Source organism: Bactrocera dorsalis, chromosome 4 (genome assembly GCF_023373825.1).
Source record: "Bactrocera dorsalis isolate Fly_Bdor chromosome 4, ASM2337382v1, whole genome shotgun sequence".
NCBI lineage: Eukaryota > Metazoa > Arthropoda > Insecta > Diptera > Tephritidae > Bactrocera > Bactrocera dorsalis.
This window is the reverse complement of record NC_064306.1, coordinates 21,921,066-21,943,571: the sequence shown is the minus strand read 5'-3', so window position 1 is coordinate 21,943,571 and position 22,506 is coordinate 21,921,066. Positions and strand designations below refer to the sequence as shown.

Here is a 22,506-nt window from a genome sequence, read left to right as displayed (position 1 = left end):
ATTTAGGCAAGTCATTATCGTTTTAACCCAACTAGAAGGTAGCGGTGGTTTTAGTATTGCCCATCGCCTAACCCATCGTCTTGCAAATTCCAGGGGACTTCATGACTGGGGACCTCCAGGCGCAACGCACTGCCCACCAATAGAAAATGTTCATGGATTGCATGCACCTCGTTTGATTACTTAACTTTTCAGCATTCTAGTCTACATTTCACTATACTGAAACATACATATTTATAAATACAAGTACGATATACACATATACGTAGGATTAATAAATAATTTAAATGTTTTGTTTTCCTAGTAATGTAAGACAAAAGTGAATAAAGACCACATTGAAAATAAATGATTTTACTTGATTGATTTGATTTTTTTAGCCGGAAATCTATTGAAGCACCAAAGTTTCTGTGCCTTGCGTACATCCAGAAACTGTAGAGGATTGCCCAGGTAATATTCATAAAAAAAGTGGAAGGAAAAGATAGCTCATTAGCGAAATCTTCTCTTCTGGCTGAATAATATAAAGAATTAATAGACAATGAAATAAGCGGAAAGGTTATGATTATTTTACTTGTGGCTCTATATACAGACCCCTTAAAGGCTTTTCAAGACAAAATTCACAAATTCTAGCAGGGAGCACATTATAAACAAGGGAGGGTACAATAAAACAGATCGCAATGCATGCCTCCACTAATTTTTTGTTCATCCCTGTCAGACGGATTCCAGAGATATAATTTCACAAATAGTTTTTAACAAGAAAAATTGTCAACTTTTTTTGCACCGAAGCGAAACACCCTTCATAAATACAGAGTTTTCCTTACAGAAATTTCCTTACTTGATTCCAATCGTCCAGTTCGTTTGGCAGCTATATGCTATAGTGATCCGATCTGAGCAACTTCTTGGAGATTGTATCATTGACTTAAACAATAACCTTGACAAATTTTGTGAAATGTTCCTTGCGAAACCTCCGTCAACACAGACAACAAATGACCGAAACTCAAGTTTTTTGTTTCCATGTCAAAGAGTCAATGTGTCGAGAGACTGACACGACGACAAAGCGTCACAGTATTGTGTTGTTGATAGAAAATCGGAGCTTTTCAGAAAAAAGCAAACGAATGAACGCCGATTGTCACCGCTTCTCTTGCCAATTTAACAGCTCTGCTTACAAACCTCGTACATTTGTATGTTTATGTTTGAGCCACGGTAAAATATTTTAAATTTGACAAATATTTTGCGGGGTTGTCAATTTTCTCTTCTAGACGGAATATCAGAAAGTTTCTCAATTTATGATTTTTAAATTTTGCCACCGTTGCGAGAAGTCGGTAGTAGGCAAGCGCATGCTTCGGAAGATGTTATGGTGTCTGCTTTCATTAATGAAGTAAGTTTATTTTTGTTGACTTGTGATCCTGCTGATGTTATTTCGACGATTTAGTCAAATTTACATAACAAGCGCATACAAAAATGTGTGTGATTTTTTGAAACAAGCTGTGGTTTATGGGTTAATGAGATAAAAATATTTATACATACATATAAACACGTTCATGTATACATTGGCAAATAATCATACTGCCAACGGCTGGTTTACTGTGTACCAGAGAGCTGCAACGAGTATGATTAGGTCAGATAAAACACTACTACTTGTATAGCCGACTTCGCTCCAAATCAAATCATATCAGCTTAGTGCGTTGTTCGTTCAATCGAACCGATCAATTACTCGAGTAGTATTGCTAACAATCATATGAGGCATACTCGGGCAAAAGTGTATGACACATGTCGGATTACTCGAGTAAATCAGTGCATTGGATATAATGCAAAACCTGAACACTGTCGAACGTTTCAATCACAAGCAAATCATGTAAAACACTGATCGCTATTTGTTGCTTGTCGCTGATTTGAAGGCAAACGGTTCGATTCTTGCATATGAATCAAATTGACAGGATCAGTCAGAGTAACTGATCATCACACGAGTTTGAAAAAATTTATTATTCGTTGCAGTTGTAAGAATTGACCGGTACACAGCACTGCGGTCTGGGTCTCTCAAAATGTCGACAGTGTGCCCCAGGATACACCCGTTGCGCTGGTAAACATAAATATGGAGAATAACATGAGAAACAAAACCAATAACTACAACAGTATCAACATTTTTGGCATCAGCAGCGCTTCTAGAAGCTTGAGCGATGGCATGAATAAGGTGCAAGGAACAAACTCTTCCCAAGGGTCACCTAAACGATCAAAACCCTTGATGTCGATAAACCTGTGAGAGCGACGTCGTCACCAGCAGCATTGAGGAATATCAGATCTCTGGCAAATGCGGTCCATTCTCGTTGAGACTGTAGGGCTGAATCGAGATGCACAAGAACCCGTCGGATAATGTATGTAAGATAGAGAGCAGGGAAAACATAGATCACAAACAAAAGACGGTATACAGGAAGAAGTATATGTAGCTTAACTTAGTGAGCAGTTTTGTCTACTACAAGGAACGTGGGCGCATGCGCTTTCAATGCATGGGCGACCAATATGCACATAGTGACCATCAAGCCAATATGTTTGACATGGGGCACCAAGCCACCCAAAATCGAAGGAGAATTCTGTACAAACGAAAGGATTGGAGGTCGAAACCTTATAAGAAAAACTTTTCAAACTCTTGCTCGACGGTAATATGAGTTGTACGGAAACTGTACTCGACACCCTAGAGCCCCTATAGACCTGTAGGAAGCCCTTTGAAAATGACCAAAAATCAGTGTTTTTGCTCATTTTTCCATACAAACTGAAACCAATGCAACCCAGCCAACATTTTTGTATGGACAAAAATAAAAAAAACCAAAATGTTTTTTCGCATAGAACTCCTTTTTGCGTGGCCGCGCTTCAAAAAAAATAACCCTAGTCGGTCCAACACCGGGGCCTTCGGCCGCGCTTTAAAAAAATAACCCTGGCCGGTCCAACACCAGCTACGCCATCCACAGTATTTTAGCATTGAACACCTTTTCGCATTCACTTCATACATTTATTGCTAAGTGGGTTTAATTTATTCCCTTTTGTTCGTGCTTTCTCGGTAATTTGACAGTTCAAATTAGGCAGTCATTTTGGTTGTACGCACTAACTCAATGCAGAAAAAGGTGTATTTTATTTAAAGATTTACAAAGAAATTACCAATCAAAAGTAATTAAAAACATTTTTAGTGGTTTTTATAATTCATAAGTAATATATGTGCGTGAAAATGTATCCATAATTGGTTTGGTACAATGCACAACAGATGAAAATACACTAGCATATATTTAGAAATTTGCAAAAAATAGCATTTTTTAAAGTTAATTTGTGGAAAAATTTGTGAACCGATAAAATATGTTTTAAAATAAAGTTCGATAATTTAAGCATACATGCGTGTTTAAAATTTTCAATTTGGTTCTCTCGTTTAGGTACAGTGAACCAAAATTAACCGTGCGATATTAAACTCAACCCCAAGAATATATATATATATTTGCCGTTGACATACGGTTTTTGAGATAATTTATTTAAAGTTAAAAAATTTAAATTAAAAAAGTGGTTGTAAACAAGCAAAAAATTAGTGCTACCATATTTTGTAATGGAATAAAAATAAGAAAAAAGAAAGATTATGACGTCATAACTAAATTCATTATTGTGTGACGAGTAATGTAAAATCGTTCAGAATTCTCATCTGCTTGATAAATCCCGGTGTTGGATCGGACAGAAAGGAGTTCAACGCAAAAAAAACTAAGCACGCCCAGGTGTTGGTCCGACTGAGGGTTATTTTTTTGAAGCGCTGATGAAGGCCGCCAACGCAAAAGCACTCCTTTTTGCGTGGCCGCGCTTCAAAAAAAATAACCCTAGTCGGTCCAACACCGGGGCCTTCGGCCGCGCTTTAAAAAAATAACCCTGGCCGGTCCAACATCAGCTACGCCATCCACAGTATTTTAGCATTGAACACCTTTTCGCATTCACTTCATACATTTATTGCTAAGTGGGTTTAATTTATTCCCTTTTGTTCGTGCTTTCTCGGTAATTTGACAGTTCAAATTAGGCAGTCATTTTGGTTGTACGCACTAACTCAATGCAGAAAAAGGTGTATTTTATTTAAAGATTTACAAAGAAAGTAACAATCAAAAGTAATTAAAAACATTTTTAGTGGTTTTTATAATTCATAAGTAATATATGTGCGTGAAAATGTATCCATAATTGGTTTGGTACAATGCACAACAGATGAAAATACACTAGCATATATTTAGAAATTTGCAAAAAATAGCATTTTTTAAAGTTAATTTGTGGAAAAATTTGTGAACCGATAAAATATGTTTTAAAATAAAGTTCGATAATTTAAGCATACATGCGTGTTTAAAATTTTCAATTTGGTTCTCTCGTTTAGGTACAGTGAACCAAAATTAACCGGCGCGATATTAAACTCAACCCCAAGAATATATTGTTACGAATTTACTCTTGCTAGTTTACTTTGTTAGGTTCGTATCTCTGGATTGACAAATAAAATCAACACTGTTTAATTTAATTCAACAACACTTTATTTCACAACTCTTCTACACTATAACAGTTTACTCTTAGCACTGATTGATTACGTTGGCGCTGCCACGGCTTATATAGCCACGCACTTCTCGCTGATGCCGACGTGTCCTTCTAGAATATCGCGTCTGGAAATTACCAGAACATACGGCTATAGCCACGCACTTCTCGCTGATGCCGACGTGTCCTTCTAGAATATCGCGTCTAGAAATTACCAGAACATACGGCTATACGGCGCCAGACGCAAGCAGACAGTCGCGGCGCCAGACTCAGCAATTGTTTAACTAGACGAGCAGACAGTGTGGCGCCAGATGTCTACAACAAGACAAATGCTATTCCATATACCTACAGCTATTGTTCATAATCAGGGATGCATATAGTAATACAAATACAACTTAATACTACTTTTTGTAACACTGCCCTCCACTAAAGCCTAATCGTCCCGATTAGGCACAAATCCTCTTGAACCAAATGGGGCAAGCCTCTCCAAATGTACTACTTTCATTTTACATCGTGCTTTCCCATTTCTTTGTATGCGGTATACCACGTCATTAAGTCGTTTCATCACCATATAGGGTCCTTCCCAGGCTGTCTGCAATTTCGGGGACAAGCCTTTCTTTCGAAGTGGATTGTACAACAGGACCAGATCACCTTCTTCAAAACCTTTTGAATTTGCCGCTTGATCGAACCGGTCCTTCATCTTATTGCTCATCAGATGCGTGTGCTGTCTTACCATTAGATGCAATTCATTCATTTCTTCCTTTAAGGCAGAACAATAATCTCCATCATTTCTTACAGCTGTAGGATTCGTACCAAACTTAAGATCAGCAGGGAGTCGCAGATCAGATCCGAAAATAATCTTTGCTGGCGTGTAACCAGTTGTCTCGTGCTTCGCTGAACGATACGCCAGCAGGAACATCTGGATGCACTTGTCCCAATTCCGTTGATCTTTATCGACGATTTTCCGCAGATGTTCTTCGAGCGTTCGATTGAATCTCTCTACCATCCCATCTGATTGTGGGTGTAACGCTGTTGTCCGTGTCTTGTGGATGCCCAATAATGTACAGACTTCTTGGAAAATGGAAGATTCGAAATTCCTGCCTTGATCTGAGTGTAATTCGACGGGCACTCCGAACCTTGTTATCCAATTTTCTACAAACGCTTCGGCTACTGTCTTCGCTTCCTGGTTTGGTAAGGCATATACTTCTGGCCATTTACTGAAATAGTCCATGACAACCAGTAGATATTTGTTTCCGGCCGCACTGGTTGGGAACGGACCTGCAATATCCATTGCGACTCGTTCAAATGGTGATCCCACGTTGTACTGTTGTAGCCTACCGCGACTTTTGGCTTTAGGACCTTTAGCTGCCATGCACTCTACGCAATTACTTATCCATTCTACTATGGAATCTCGACAACCGATCCAGTAGAACCGTTGTTTAATCTTCTCTATAGTTTTTGTAATTCCAAGGTGCCCTCCACTAGGTCCATTGTGATATTCTTTCAATACTTTCGGGATCATGGACTTCGGTACTATGATCAGCAGACGAGACTGTTTGCCATCTTCGCTTTCCCAGGTACGATGAAGGTATCCATTAACGAGGTTTATGCTGTTCCATTGGGCCCAATATGCTTTTGCAGTTGGACTCTCGCTACTTATTTGTTCCTTTGGTGGTCGTACCCCATTTTCTTTGGCCATTACCAGCTTTGCAAGATCAGGGTCCTCCAGCTGATTGATTCTGATGCGGTGAGGAGTCCAATCATCTTCAGGTTCTATATTCAGTAATCGCACGTCGATTATACCTTCTTTTCCTTCTGATTTGGAGCAATGTTTACATTCCAGTGGACAAGGGCGACGTGATAATGCATCCGCATTTTTGTGGTGAATCCCCTTTCGATGTTCCGTTTCGAAGTCGTAATTCTGTAATCTTTCGATCCATCGTGCAATTTGGCCTTCCGGATTCTTAAACTGTAATAACCATTTTAATGCTGCATGATCAGTCCTCAGCAAGAATCGTTGTCCATACAAATACTTGTGGAAATGTTTTACACATTCCACCACAGCTAGTAGTTCTTTTCGCGTCACACAGTAGTTTTTCTCTGGTTTCCCGAGCACTCTGCTGTAATACCCAATTACTCTTTCTTGTCCGTCGATGAGCTGAGACAGGACACCTCCAATTCCATAAGCGCTCGCATCTGTATCCAGGATGAATTTCTTTCCAGGTATTGGATAAGCCAACATCGGCGCCGTACAAAGTAGTTCTTTAAGCTGCTCAAATGCTTTTTCTTGTTCCAACTGCCATACAAACGGGCGATTCTTCTTTGTTAAATCATGTAAACTTCTAGCCACGTTCGCAAATCCAGGTACAAAACGGCGGTAATACGTGCATAAGCCGAGGAAGCTGCGGAGTTCATGTATGTTGGTGGGTCGGGGCCAATCTTTGACTGCTTTTATTTTTCCTTCCTCGGTGTGAATCCCCTCAGTTGACACTTTATGTCCGAGATATGTGACCTGCTTCTTCCATAATGAACACTTTTTGGGATTCAAGCGTAATCCGGCTGATGCTATTCGCTGAAAGACTTCCTCTAAATTTTTCAGATGATCATCAAAACTTTTTCCCATGATGATAATGTCATCAAGATACACCAAACATGTCTTCCAGTTGAGTCCTTTTAACACATGTTCCATCAGTCGCTCGAACGTTGCAGGCGCATTACATAACCCAAATGGCATCACAGAGAATTCCCATAACCCGTCGCCCATACTGAAAGCGGTCTTTTCACGGTCACATTCATCGATCTCGACTTGCCAATATCCACTTTGTAGATCTAATGTAGAAAACCATTTCGCTCCAGACAAGGTGTCTAATGTATCGTCGATTCTTGGTAGAGGATAACTGTCTTTCTTTGTGACATCATTCAACTTCCTATAATCTACGCAGAAACGGGTGCTACCATCTTTCTTTTTAACTAAGACGATAGGTGAGCTCCATGGACTTATTGAAGGTTCGATTACACCGTTTTTGTGCATGTCTTCAATAATTTTCTTAGCATCCTCACGTTTTGCTAGTGGAACCCTACGCGGAGCTTGTCGGATTGGTTTAGCGTCTCCGGTATTTATGCGATGTTTGACAATGCCGGTTCTTCCTGTGTTTCCTTCGTTTGCAAATATGGATGCGTATTTTTCTAATAGTTTTTCTGCTTTTAATTTTTCATTTCCATGCAGTTCGTTCAGCAAATTATTTAGGAGTGTAGGACTTATCTGCTGTGGCTCAATAGTAGGTTTCTGTTGTGACCGTTCGCATCGTGCTATTGCACTTATATTCTGGCACTGTCCAATTACGGCTCCTTTCTTCAGACTTATAGGCGTGTTGAATTCATTCACTACTCTGACCGGAATGATGGCGTCTTCACTAGTTTTTCACAAGCGTTCTTCCTACCAATATGGGTGTATCTATTTTTGTTGGTTCCACAATCCACAACTCTTCAGTCCCACCTCCTCCATTCACTTTGGCCCATACAATCGCCTCAGATTTTGGTGGAATACTCTGATTATCATCAACAATCACCCTCTTACTTTCAACGTTGGTCACATATCCGGTGTTTATAGGCATCTCCATGTTCTGGCAAAACAGCATTTGCTTGTTTAAATCCAAAGTAACCCGTGATCAATCATGAAATCTACTCCCATTATAATTTCATCCGTGATTTCTGCTACGATGAAGATGTGATTAACTTCCAGGGTACCAATCATCACTTTGCAAAACACTTTTCCCGCGACAGCTGCTTCCTCCCCGGTGGCCGTTCGAAGCTTGCAACCGACTAATGGTTCAACCGTTCCTCTTACCACATCCGGTCGGATAATTGAATGTGTGGCACCAGTATCCAAAGTAAGCGTTGACAGTCGTCCATTTACGATACCGTTGATAGTAAGATTGTTGTCATGGCGACCTATTTGTGATATCGAGATGGCGGGGCAAATAGTTGTGGGAACCAGCTCACGCCCCTTTGAACTGTTCCGTTTTAGTTTAACGACTTGTGAGATGTGGATGCTCCGTCCTCGTTATCTGTTGGTTGTTTCCGTTTTGATGGGTTTACTTTTATATTGCAATTTCGGGCAAAGTGACCCGCTTTTCCACAGTTGAAACATCTTCCTGTTGTATTTACTCGCGGTACAGCAATTGTCTTCAGAGTCTTCAATATTTCTTCCATCAGCGCCGGTTGTTCCATTTCAACCCTTTGTACTTGTGTGTGCTGGTTTACTTAGTAGGGAAGCTGTTTCCTGTGTGAGAGCGTGCGAAACCGTTTCAGCAAACGTTCTTTTTGGCAATGCATATGTGGCGCGTTTGGTGTCCACATCACGAATTCCATTTACGAAACATTGAATTTTTACCCTCTCAATGTAATCCATAGGTGCATCTGCATTTGCCAAATGAGCCAGTCGTTCGATTTCAGTTGCGAACTCTTGCAATGACTCGTTCATCTTCTCACCCCTATTTTGCAGTTCGATCTGGTATATTTGTCTCCGGTGCTCACTACCATAACGTCTTTCTATCGCACTCATCAATGCCTCATAGTTGTCCCGTTCACAGTCTGGAATAGTCTGAAGGATTTCTGCTGCCGGTCCTTTCAATGATACAAACAAGGACGCCACTTTGTCCGCTGCATTCCAGTTATTGGCCAATGCTGTCTTTTCAAACTGAAGTTTGAAAATTTGAAATGGAATACTTCCATCGAATGTGGGTGTCTTCAATCTTGGGTTATTTGTTGATGGTGCAGGGCCATGCAGTTGCAGTTCTCGCACACGATTACTTAATTGAAGAACTTCTGCTTTTAAATTTTCTTCGTCATTTTTTAAAGTGCTTAATTCGTCTTTAAATTTTGAAAATTTCTCTTGCACTTGTTTTTGTAGTTGTGTAGTATTTTCCGTGATCTGTTGTACCAAACGATGTTGTTGTGTAAGGCGAGACTCTAACTGTGATGTATTTTCAGCTATTTGCTGTGCCAGACGATTTTCTGTTTGCACTGCATTCTCTGCCATTTGCTTAATAGCCACTAACAGCATGTTCATGTCCACACTTGATGATGTTCGTTGTTCTTCTACTTTTTCTTCTACCTTTGTAGAAGTTTCTGGGCCATCAAATTCGAATTCGTCGACATTAATTCCATCCGCTTCCATTGCTTCACGTAATCGTGCCTGCAGATCCGCCTTTTGCCCGCTTATCGGCAAATTACGCCCCTCCAGTTCCTTTTTTAATTGCTGAATTCTCAATTCTCCGAATTTAACCATTTTGAATTTGGATTATTTGACAATCCCACTTCTGACACTAATTGTTACGAATTTACTCTTGCTAGTTTACTTTGTTAGGTTCGTATCTCTGGATTGACAAATAAAATCAACACTGTTTAATTTAATTCAACAACTCTTTATTTCACAACTCGTCTACACTATAACAGTTTACTCTTAGCACTGATTGATTACGTTGGCGCTGCCACGGCTTATATAGCCACGCACTTCTCGCTGATGCCGACGTGTCCTTCTAGAATATCGCGTCTGGAAATTACCAGAACATACGGCTATACGGCGCCAGACGCAAGCAGACAGTCGCGGCGCCAGACTCAGCAAATGTTTAACTAGACAAGCAGACAGTGCGGCGCCAGATGTCTAATGTTTCGACAAGCAGACAGCCGTGGCGCCAGATGTCTACAACAAGACAAATGTTATTCCATATACCTACAGCTATTGTTCATAATCAGGGATGCATATACTAATACAAATACAACTTATTACTACTTTTGTAACAATATATATATATTTGCCGTTGACATACGGTTTTTGAGATAATTTATTTAAAGTTAAAAAATTTAAATTAAGAAAGTGGTTGTAAACAAGCAAAAAATTAGTGCTACCATATTTTGTAATGGAATAAAAATAAGAAAAAAGAAAGATTATGACGTCATAACTAAATTCATTATTGTGTGACGAGTAATGTAAAATCGTTCAGAATTCTCATCTGCTTGATAAATCCCGGTGTTGGATCGGACAGAAAGGAGTTCAACGCAAAAAAAACTAAGCACGCCCAGGTGTTGGTCCGACTGAGGGTTATTTTTTTGAAGCGCTGATGAAGGCCGCCAACGCAAAAAGCAGTTCAACGCAAAATAACTGAGCACGTCGAGGTGTTGGTCCGACCGAGGGTTATTTTTTGAAGCGCGGCCGAAGGCCGCAAATGCAGAAAGGAATTCTATGCGGAAAACTAATGTGTTATATATTTTTTGTCATTGGGGTATTATTTGTTTTCTTTATTTCTTTTAGTTCTTCTATAAAATATGAACGTAAGGTAGCACTGATTATTTGTTATGGTACGGACAAAAATAAATGAACAAAAGTAAAATGTTGAATAAAAGTTATTTTTGCACTATTTAATATAAAATAAATGGGTAGAAATGATTTTGTGAAGTGTTAGTGTATATAAAAGTTAAAAATATAACCATAAAATTTTTTTTTTTGAACTTTAAATGCAAATATCTCAAAAACCATAAGTCAGCGGCAACTATATATATATTTTCTTAATCCTTCTCTATCCGTACATACCCATTTTAACTCCGAAATCCGGAGATGCTATTCTAAAATTTACCCCAAGAATGAGTTACAAGGTAAATGATTTATAAATTGTATTACTGATAAGTAATAATATCATGATTTGGATGCGAGAAGGTGTACATAAAAATCGCTCATTTACATGAATAGTGTCATAACTCGAAACACAGGATTTTTAAGTTAAGTATGCAGAAATGTGTAATTGTCCATATCATTTAAAAACTGCACTCTGATTCGTAGAAAAATAAACACGGGAGATAATAATGTGACGTTATTCCACTTGTTATGTTGTATTATTTTTTACCTCCAGTAACGACACATCTCAGTTTTATCAGAATTGTCATAAGCGACCTTTACACGGTCAGATATGTGTGACAACATGTGTGACATCACACCAAGTTTGACCGTGTGAAGGGCTGCATGATGCACGCAGTGTATTTTTTCAGTCGGAAAAAAGACAGTGTGCGGGAATGGTGTCGCGCTTGAACGCATGGTAACGCTAGCTTGGACAATTAAAAATGTAAAATTAATTCATTTCATTTCATTCATTTGTAATGCTTTGGGCAAGATATTTCCAGTTCTTTTAACAAATTTGTATGCGAGCGTGTTGGTCTTTTCTTACGCCAATCTTGCACCAAAATTCGTTTTTTCTTGCCACTTTTTGCAATTTCTTCCTCTTCCTCCATTTCTAAAATTTCTTCAATCAGAAGAGCTGCACTAATGCGCGTGCCATGTGTACTCGTTAAAGCTGAACGAAAATGAAGTTCACACACATGCATGACCGTGTGAACGAAAACGTCAAACTTGTGCATCAAGCCTTGTTCGCGAGCATGTGTGACCGTGTAAAGGCCGCTATAGGGTGAATTTTATTTTTTTCTCAGAAAGAATCGAGATATTTACAACAATTTTGGTGTAAAGGTAATTATTTTTTTCATGTTACTAAATATCTCGTAAACCGTATTATATTGGTATGACACAGTATTGTTAATAAAATGATAATCGTCGAATGAAGTAGTAGCGAATAATTCTGCATCTGTGTCTCCACGTTCATCATTATTATCGGAAGACTGACGATTCCATAATTGACATAACATAATAAAAGCCGTCTTTTTTTAATATTTTCCATATTGTTGCGATTTTACTGCTTGCTAGTTTACTTTACTAGGTTCGTATCTCTGGATTGACAAATAAAACCAAAAGCCGTTTAATTCAACAAAATCTCTTTATTACGCAATTTGTCTACACTATAGCAGTTTACTCTTAGCACTGGCTCATCACGTTGGCGCTGCCACGGGTTATGTAGCCACACACTCCTCGCTGACGCCAAGGTGTCCTTCTAGAATATTGCGTCTGGCAATTATAAGAACATAATGCTATACGGCGCCAAATGCAGCTATTGTTTAAGTAGACAACCAGACAACTGTCGCGCACCAAATGCAGCTATTGTTTAAGTAGACAAGCAGACAGCCGCGGCGCCAGACGCAGCAATTGTTTAAGTAGACAAGCAAATAGAAGCAAATAGCTGCGGCGCCAGATATCTATTGTTTCGACAAGCAGACAGCCGCGGCGCCAGATGTCTACAACAAGACAAATGCTATTCCATATACCTGCAGCTATTGTTCATAATAAGGGATGCATATAGCAATACAAATACAACTTAATACTACTTTTGTAACACTGCCCTTCACTAAAGCCTAATCGTCCCGATTAGGCAGAAATCCACTTGAACCAAATGGGGCGAGTCTCTCCAAATGTACTACTTTCATTTTACATCGTGCTTTTCCATTTCTTTGTATGCGGTATACCACGGCATTAAGTCGTTTCATCACCATATAGGGTCCTTCCCAGGCTGTCTGCAGTTTTGGGGACAAGCTTTTCTTTCGAAGTGGATTGTACAACAGGACCAGATCACCGTCTTCAAAACCTTTTGAATTTGCCGCTTGATCGAACCGGTCCTTCATCTTATTGCTCATCAGATGCGTATGCTGTCTTACCATTAGATGCAATTCATTCATTTCTTCCTTTAAGGCAGAGCAATAATCTCCATCATTTCTTACAGCTGCAGGATTCGTTCCAAACTTAAGATCAGCAGGGAGTCGCAGATCAGATCCGAAAATAATCTTCGCTGGCGTGTAACCAGTTGTCTCGTGCTTCGCTGAACGATACGCCAGCAGGAACATCTGGATGCACTTGTCCCAATTCCGTTGATCTTTATCAATGAATCTCGACAACCAATCCAGTAGAACCGTTGTTTAATCTTCTCTATAGTTTTTGTAATTCCAAGGTGTCCTCCACTAGGTCCATTGTGATATTCTTTCAATACTTTCGGGATCAAGGACTTCGGTATTATGATCAGCAGGCGATACTGTTTGCCATCTTCGCTTTCCCAGGTACGATGAAGGGCCCAATATGCTTTTGCAGTTGGACTCTCGCTAATTATTTGTTCCTTTGTTGGTCGTACCCCATTTTCTTTGGCTATTATCAGTTTTGCAAGATCAGGGTCCTCCAGCTGATTGATTCTGATGCGGTGAGGAGTCCAATCATCTTCAGGTTCTATATTCAGTAATCGCACGTCGATTATACCTTCTTTTCCTTCTGATTTGGAGCAATGTTTACATTCCAGTGGACAAGGGTGACGTTATAATGCATCCGCATTTTTGTGGTAAATCCCCTTTCGGTGTTCTGTTTCGAAGTCGTAATTCTGTAATCTTTCAATCCATCGTGCAATTTGGCCTTCCGGATTCTTAAACTGTAATAACCATTTTAATGCTGCATGATCAGTTCTCAGCAAGAATCGTTGCCCATACAAATACTTGTGGAAATGTTTTACACATTCCACCACAGCTAGTAGTTCTTTTCGCGTCACACAGTAGTTTTCCTCTGGTTTCCCGAGCACTCTGCTGTAATACCCAATTACTCTTTCTTGCCCGTCGATGAGCTGAGATAGGACACCTCCAATTCCATAAGCGCTCGCATCTGTATCCAGGATGAATTTCTTTCCAGGTATTGGTGCCGTACAAAGTAGTTCTTTAAGCTGCTCAAACGCTTTTTCTTGTTCCAACTGCCATACAAACGGGCGATTCTTCTTTGTTAAATCATGTAAACTTCTAGCCACGCTCGCAAATCCAGGTACAAAACGGCGGTAATACGTGCATAAGCCGAGAAAGCTGCGGAACTCATGTATGTTGGTGGGTCGAGGCCAATCTTTAACTGCTTTTATTTTTCCCTCCTCGGTGTGAATCCCCTCAGTTGACACTTTATGTCGGAGATATGTGACTTGCTTCTTCCATAATGAACACTTTTTGGGATTCAAGCGTAATCCGGCTGATGCTATTCGCTGAAAGACTTCCTCTAGATTTTTTAGATGATCATCAAAACTTTTTCCCATGATGATAATGTCATCAAGATACACCAAACATGTCTTCCAGTTGAGTCCTTTTAACACATGTTCCATCAGTCGCTCGAACGTTGCAGGCGCATTACATAACGACTTGCCAATATCCACTTTGCAGATCTAATGTAGAAAACCATTTCGCTCCAGACAAGGTGTCTAATGTATCGTCGATTCTCGGTAGAGGATAACTGTCTTTCTTTGTGACATCATTTAACTTCCTATAATCTACGCAGAAACGTGTGCTACCATCTTTCTTTTTAACTAAGACGATATGTGAGCTCCATGGACTTATTGAAGGTTCGATTACACCGTTTTTGTGCATGCCTTCACTAATTTTGTTAGCATCCTCACGTTTTGCTAGTGGAACCCTACGCGGAGCTTGTCGGATTGGTTTAGCGTCTTCGGTATTTATGCGATGTTTGACAATGCCGGTTCTTCCTGTGTTGTTTCCTTCGTTTGCAAATATGGATGCGTATTTTTCTAATAGTTTTTCTGCTTTTAATTTTTCATTTCCATGCAGTTCGTTCAGCAAATTGTTTAGGAGTGTAGGACTTATCTGCTGTGGCTCAATAGTAGGCTTCTGTTGTGACCGTTCGCATCGTGCTATTGCACTTATATTCTGGCACTGTCCAATTACTGCTCCTTTCTTCAGACTTATAGGCGTGTTGAATTCATTCACTACTCTGACCGGAATGGTAGCGTCTTCTCTAGTTTTCACAAACATTCTTCCTACCAATATGGGTGTATCTATTTTTGTTGGTTCCACAATCCACAATTCTTCAGTCCCACCTCCTGCATTCACTTTAGCCCATACAATCGCCTCAGATTTTGGTGGAATACTCTGATTATCATCAACAATCACCATCTTACTTTCAACGTTGGTCACATATCCGGTGTTTATAGGCATCTTCATGTTCTGGCAAAACAGCATTTGCTTGTTTAAATCCAAAGTAACCCCGTGATCAATCATGAAATCTACTCCCATTATAATTTCATCCGTGATTTCTGCTACGATGAAGATGTGATTAACTACCAGGGTACCAATCATCACTTCGCAAAACACTTTTCCCGCAACAGCTGCTTCCTCCTCGGTGGCCGTTCGAAGCTTGCAACCGACTAATGTTTCAACTGTTCCTCTTACCACATCCGGTCGGATAATTGAATGTGTGGCACCAGTATCCAAAGTAAGCTTTGACAGTCGTCCATTTACGATACCGTTGATAGTAAGATTGTTGTCATGGCGACCTATTTGTGATATCGAGATGGCGGGGCAAATAGTTGTGGGAACCAGTTGAACTGTTCCGTTTTAGTTTAACGACTTGTGAGATGTGGATACTCTGTCCTCGTTATCTGTTGGTTGTTTCCGTTTTGATGGGTTTACTTTTATATTGCAATTTCGGGCAAAGTGACCCGCTTTTCCACAGTTGAAACACTTGCCTGTTGTATTTACTAGCGGTGCAGCAATTGTCTTCAGAGTCTTCAATATTTCTTCCATCAGCGCCGGTTGTTCCATTTCAACTCTTTGTACTTTGTGTGCTGGTTTACTTAGTAGAGAAGCTGTTTCCTGTGTGAGGGCGTGCCAAACCGTTTCAGCAAACGTTCTTTTTGGCAATGCATATGTGGCGCGTTTGGTGTCCACATCACGAATTCCATTTATGAAACTTTGAATTTTTACCCCCTCAATGTAATCCACAGGTGCATCTGCATTTGCCAAATGAGCCAGTCGTTCGATTTCAGTTGCGAACTCTTGCAATGACTCGTTCATCTTCTGACCCCTATTTTGCAGTTCGATCTGGTATACTTGTTTCCGGTGCTCACTACCGTATCGTCTTTCTATCGCACTCATCAATGCCTCATAGTTGTCCCGTTCACAATCTGGAATAGTCTGAAGGATTTCTGCTGCAGGTCCTTTCAATGATACAAACAAGGACGCCACTTTGTCCGCTGCATTCCAGTTATTGGCCATTGCTGTCTTTTCAAACTGAAGTTTGAAAATTTGAAATGGAATACTTCCATCGAATGTGGGTGTCTTCAATCTTGGGTTATTTGTTGATGGTGCAGGGCCATGCAGTTGCAGTTCTCGCATACGATTACTCAATTGAAGAACTTGTGATTTTAAATTTTCTTCTTCATTTTTTAACGTGCTTAATTCCTCTTCAAATTTTGAAAAATTGTCTTGCACTTGTTTTTGTACGTATGTAGTATTTTCTGTAATCTGTTGCACCAAACGCTTTTCTAACTGCGTATTATTTTCAGTCATTTGTTGTGTAAGGCGAGACTCTAACTGTGATGTATTTTCAGCTACTTGCGTCATTTGCTGTGCCAGACGATTTCCTGTTTGCACTGCATTTTCTGCATTTTCAGCTATTTGCGTCATTTGCTGTGCCAGACGATTTTCTGTTTGCACTGCATTCTCTGCCATTTGCTTAATAGCCACTAACAGCATGTTCATGTCCACACTCGATGATGTTCGTTGTTCTTCTACTTTTTCTTCTACCTTTGTAGAAGTTTCTGGCCCAACAAATTCGAACTCGTCCACATTAATTCCATCCGCTTCCATTGCTTCACGTAATCGTGCCTGCAGATCCGCCTTTTGCCCGCTTATCGGCAAATTACGCTCCTCCAGTTCCTTTTTAATTGCTGAATTCTCAATTCTCCGAATTTAACCATCTTGAATTTGGATTATTTGACAATCCCACTTCTGACACCAATTGTTACGATTTTACTGCTTGCTAGTTTACTTTGTTAGGTTCGTATCTCTGGATTGACAAATAAAACCAAAAGCCGTTTAATTCAACAAAATCTCTTTATTACGCAATTTGTCTACACTATAGCAGTTTACTCTTAGCACTGGCTCATCACGTTGGCGCTGTCACGGCTTATATAGCCACGCACTCCTCGCTGATGCCGACGTGTCCTTCTAGAATATTGCGTCCGGCAATTATAAGCACATAATGCTATACGCCGCCAAAAGCAGCTATTGTTTAAGTAGACAAGCAGACAGCTGCGGCGCCAAATGCCTACAATGAGGAATAGCAAGACAAACACACGTAATGCTATTCCATATACATACAGCTATTGTTCATAATAAGGGATGCATATAGCAATACAAATACAACTTAATACTACTTTTGTAACAATATTTTCCATATAATAGAAATAATGGATGCATTTTTTCATTTGTTAAGTCGATTTTCAGGTGAAATTAGATGCATTGCTTAAAAAAAAAATGTTTGTTTACATTTTTTTCCCTTTGTATTGTCTAAATCAGCTGTGTAATGTAACAGATTTCCAGTGCTGACAAGTAGATTGCGCAAAATCACAGTCGCACAGAGAGATTTAGCGTGGATCAGTTTCAAACTGATCAAGTGATTTGGAACTGTTTCAAGTGATTTGGAACTGTCATTTTTGTATGGCGAAATCTTTATAAATTTTTAAGATTAGTGGGATAATCCATTCAACAGCCGAAATCGTGTGATTAAGAGTCCGTCTGAACATGGTATTAAAATAATATAGCTTATATAAATACTGTTATTGATATTCGTGTTTGTAAATAATTTTTTAAAATTAGAGACATGAAACAATCGTCTCAAGCAGAATACCGATATTAATGTCAACGATAGACCAATTCGAACCCTTATAGCAAAACCTGATCAAAGTGGCAAACACAGTAAACAAAAAAAATCGATAAGAACACAGTATCTGGAATTAGGGAGTTTATTGGAAATATACATATATATATAACGGATGATCCACTAGCTGTCATATTATTTTTGTTTAGTATTGTTTGGGATTTCATGTTGGAAAGACTTAAGCCTGAACAACGTTTACAAATTCGCGTTCTGTAAATAATAGGGGTATTCTCTTGCTCTTGCAAAACCCTTGCACGGTGCATATATTTCCTCTTGGTGCACCGGTAAAACAACAAACACACGCAGAAAATTATTTGCAATGGCTGTAAAATATGTCAGACCAAAACCCACGTATACAATGTCACGCAAAAATATAATTGCAACTCTGTTTTAGCCGTCATTTTACATAAAGACATATTACGTTGTTAAATTGTTGAGGAAGGTAGAAGTTTTAAATAGATTTTATAATTTTTATTTAAATTATAAAGATTTGTTATAGTTTTTTTTGTTAAAAATGTATGCAGAAGGTGCGCCAATTCGCAATAGCCATGCATAATAGTCATTCACAATGAATTGGCCGAATCAGCCGTTCATATATCACTAGATTCTGCAATTGGTGCTCTCGTGCCCTTGTATATTTCGGTATAGTATTTTTGCAATCTGCAATCTTGCAAGAGCAAGCGAATACCCCTAATGTGTTTCGCGCGCTTTATTCAACTTATGGGCAACATAATCGGCTTACTGAGCGTACCATTCACAACATCATCACCCATCTTAAAACCCATTCATTTTTGGGTAATATTCGACCGAATATAACACGTCAATCATGTTGTGATAGACGGAAGACACTTTCCAGTGATTTAGACGTGCGTACGCTCCGAGGTCCTAAAATAGGCTCGGACGCACCCGCCTCCGTGCAGCAAAAAATGCAAACACAAGGAAGGTTTGAAGCAGAGAAGCTGTACTCACAACAGACAGCCCTACGATTTTCTACTCGACCAGCAGGCCTGCTCTCTGAGAGCATTCGTCAACACCTCAGTATAAGAAAACTGTGGGACGGCATTTCAAGCTCCTTACGTACAGCTGTGAGTGTGCCGTATCGTAGTGGAGAGGAAGCAGACTGACTACCTCGCAACGTTACAATCGACAATAAGGCGTACATTTGCAGATAAAAAAGATAGAGGCCGAAATGCGTGAGTAAAAAAAGCTTGACAAGATAAAAGACAGCGGTAATGCTCGAAAATTCTACTAAAAGATGCGGCGGTTTAAAAAAGTTCCAAGACCGGAGCATACTCTTGTAGAACCCCCAGAGATGAACTAGTGACTGATGCCCAGAACATAATTAAATTATGTAGTGAACACTTCTTCAACCTGCTGAATGGCAGTGAAGTCATAATACCCGGAGATGTCGAACTCGATTGCTCAATCGATGGAGCAGATTGCCCGGCCATGAAGAAGTTCGAATATCAATTACCTGTCTGAAGAAGATCAAAGCGGTGGGCCGATGGATTGCCGGCCGAGCTATTCAAGCATGGTGGCAAAGAACTGATAAGGAGCATGCATCAGCTTATTTGTAGAATATGGTCGGACGAAAGCATGCGCAACGATTGGAATTTAAGTGTGCTCTGCCGAATCCACAAAAAGGAGACCCCACCATCTGCGCCAACTATCATGGAATAAGTCTCCTCAACATCGCATATAGGGTTCTATCAAGCGTACTGTTTAAAAGAGTAAAGCCCACTGTCAACAAACTGATTGGACCTTATCAGTGTGGCTGTAAGCCTGGAAAATCAACAATTAGTCAAATATTCTTCATGCGCTAAATCTTGGAAAAGACCCATGAAAAGAGGATCGACACACACCACCTGTTTGTCGATTTTATGCTCCCTCGTCGCTGTTGACAGTCATAACTTCGAAGTTGTAGATAATTTCGTCCATCTTGGAACCAGTATCAACACCAACAATAATGTCAGCCTCGAAATCCAACGCAGAATAACTCTTGCCAACGAGTGCTACTTCGGACTAAGTAGGCAATTGAGAGGTAAAGTCCTCTCTCGATCAGATCTGGTTAATGAAGTATTCAGACCATGAGCTGAAGCAAAGTTGCGTACTGCAACTGGAGAAGATACGCAAGTCTTCGGAGAAGTAACGTGCAATGGCGTAATTGGAAATATAGCCGAGGTATACAATTTTATAGTAGTTGATATCGTCGATAAAGTCATAATTTGAGTAAACTTTCTAGCAAATCAAGGAATAAAAATAGCCATGGAAAATATGGTTATGACTTATATAAATTTGGAAGTGCCACTTATGTAGAATATGATAGCAAATAAAAAACAGAGAGCTAGCAGATTCTTCAAAAATCAAAAGCAGTTATTTGGGCAGAAATAGATGGGAGCTATCGGACAAACAATTTGTGGTGGTTACAGAAGAATCTACACCATACTTCTTCTTCTTTACTGGCGTAGACAACGCTTACGCGATTATAGCCGAGTCACCAACAACGCGCCAGTCGTTCCTGCTCTTCGCTACGTGGCGCCAATTGAATATACCAAGCAAAGCCAGGTCCTTCTCCACTTGGTCCTTCCAACGGAGTGGAGGTCTTCCTCTTCCTCTGCTTCCCATACTTACCTCTGGCAAAACCCTGACTATGACGAGACAAGCTAAATGTGTTCCAGTACGAGTATTTAATGAGTTCAAGTTATCAGTCAAACTTTCCAGAGGCCGTGATAAATTGTGCAACGTCTTAAGCAAGATGTCATTGTGAAAAACCATGTATCGGGCAAAATGAATGCATGATAGACGGAACTCGAAGCAAAACCTCAAAATAAGACTAAACAACTACTTATTAGAAATGCAACCATATTGTGAAATATTTTATTAACACTGGTGATGCAAGACCAATCATTAAGCTCCTCGATGCATTTCTTTAGGAAAAATGAAGTAGTACGCCAATCCATACCTGAAATCGCCAAGTCCATGGTATTTACTACGATACTGATGAGAAAGAAAGACAGCAGCATTAGGTTATGTGTGGACTATAGAAAGTTTAACCTACCTAGAATCGATGACCCACTCAACTCGTTATCTGGCACAAAATTCCATAACAATTTACCATAATGAACTTTGGATTATGTAACGCCCGTGTTACCTTTAGGAGACTTATGGACCAGGTAAAAAAATGGCGATATCATCGTGCTGAGTAAAAGTTTCGATGAACGTCTTAAGAACTTGGAAGATGTTTCTCAACGTATAGCTAACGCTTTTCAAAAAGGAAGTAAGCTACTTAGGAAACAAATTGATCTCGGAGGTCATTTGCAGAGCTAATGAAAAATTAGAGACAGTAAACGATTGGCCTACTTCTAAAAGTTTACATGACTTACGCAGTTTCCTTGGACTGTGTACCTAAATGGGTAGAGGTATACGCAATTCCTATCCACTGTATCGGAGGTATTTATCAATATTTGGGTGTCGAGATATGGAGTTCCAATAGAATCACATTCTGACCAAGGGAGAAAACTTTATTCAGCTCTAATTCAGAATATGTGACAGAAACTGAGTATCCGGAAAACCGTATAACTGGCAGTACGATGACATAGTAGAATGTTTCAATCGAACATTGGAAGAACATTTGAGGAAAGTTATGGGCAAGTATCAAAAATATTCGGATACCCATATATCCTTTTTCGTGATGTTTCATAGGTTCTGCTGTACATGAAACAATAGACAAGTAGACTCCAGCAAGGATAAGTTTTGGTAATGATCTTCGGTTACTGATTGATTTGAAGTTTATAATTAACGTCGCCGGAAGAGAGAATGCTAAAGAAGTCAGCAACATCCTGGAACACCAGATGAGGAAAATGCATGCTTTGGTAAGACATTATATCAAAATTATAAAATGAAAGCAAAATACGACAAGGCAATGAATTCTGAGGGTTTTAGAGAACGAACTTGAGTATTGTTGTATAACCCACAACGAAAAATGGGTTGTTTCCCAAATTACAGTGTAGTTGGAAAGAACCATACCAGGTCATTAAGCAACTCAAGGATGTGTGTATCGCATTCACAGAGCCTTGGAAGACTTAGGAATGAAATGAATGGTACAGCAAATGCTTATGATAGGGAGAATCAGACTTAGGTGGAAGGCAGTGTGCTGAACATGAATGCTATAGCAAAATAAAAACGACAATAAATTGCCAGAATTAACTAGTCAAATATATTCGTATATTAATGATCTAGTATGTAACGTCTGCCGGATTGTGCAACAGGCACAGTTCTAATTGCCAGCAAATCGAACTCTAGAGTGAATTACAAGGAAGACGAATAATCGCAAAATCCGTTACAAAATATTACTCGAA

General features: G+C 39.6%; 3 protein-coding genes across 6 annotated transcripts in view; 1 reads left to right on the top strand and 2 right to left on the bottom strand.

Annotated features, from left to right (window-relative positions):
• Positions 1-346, top strand: part of LOC105233341 (calpain-D) — a 38,230-nt gene extending 37,884 nt beyond the window's left edge. For all 4 annotated transcript variants that reach the window (XM_049456675.1, XM_011215404.4, XM_029553428.2 and 1 more), the window contains one exon: positions 7-346. In XM_049456675.1, coding sequence (XP_049312632.1) covers positions 7-184 — 178 coding nt within the window. In that variant the 3' untranslated portion in view covers positions 185-346. The remainder of the gene's footprint in view (positions 1-6) is intronic.
• LOC125778504 (uncharacterized) overlaps positions 1-10,015 on the bottom strand; it is a 90,415-nt gene extending 80,400 nt beyond the window's left edge. The window contains exon 1 of the mRNA XM_049456682.1: positions 9,629-10,015. Within this exon, the coding sequence (XP_049312639.1) occupies positions 9,629-9,814 (186 nt within the window). The 5' untranslated portion in view covers positions 9,815-10,015. The remainder of the gene's footprint in view (positions 1-9,628) is intronic.
• Positions 10,016-15,093: 5,078 nt separating this feature from the next.
• Positions 15,094-22,506, bottom strand: part of LOC125778503 (uncharacterized) — an 88,304-nt gene continuing 80,891 nt past the window's right edge. The window contains exon 2 of the mRNA XM_049456680.1: positions 15,094-17,013. Within this exon, the coding sequence (XP_049312637.1) occupies positions 15,823-17,013 (1,191 nt within the window). The 3' untranslated portion in view covers positions 15,094-15,822. The remainder of the gene's footprint in view (positions 17,014-22,506) is intronic.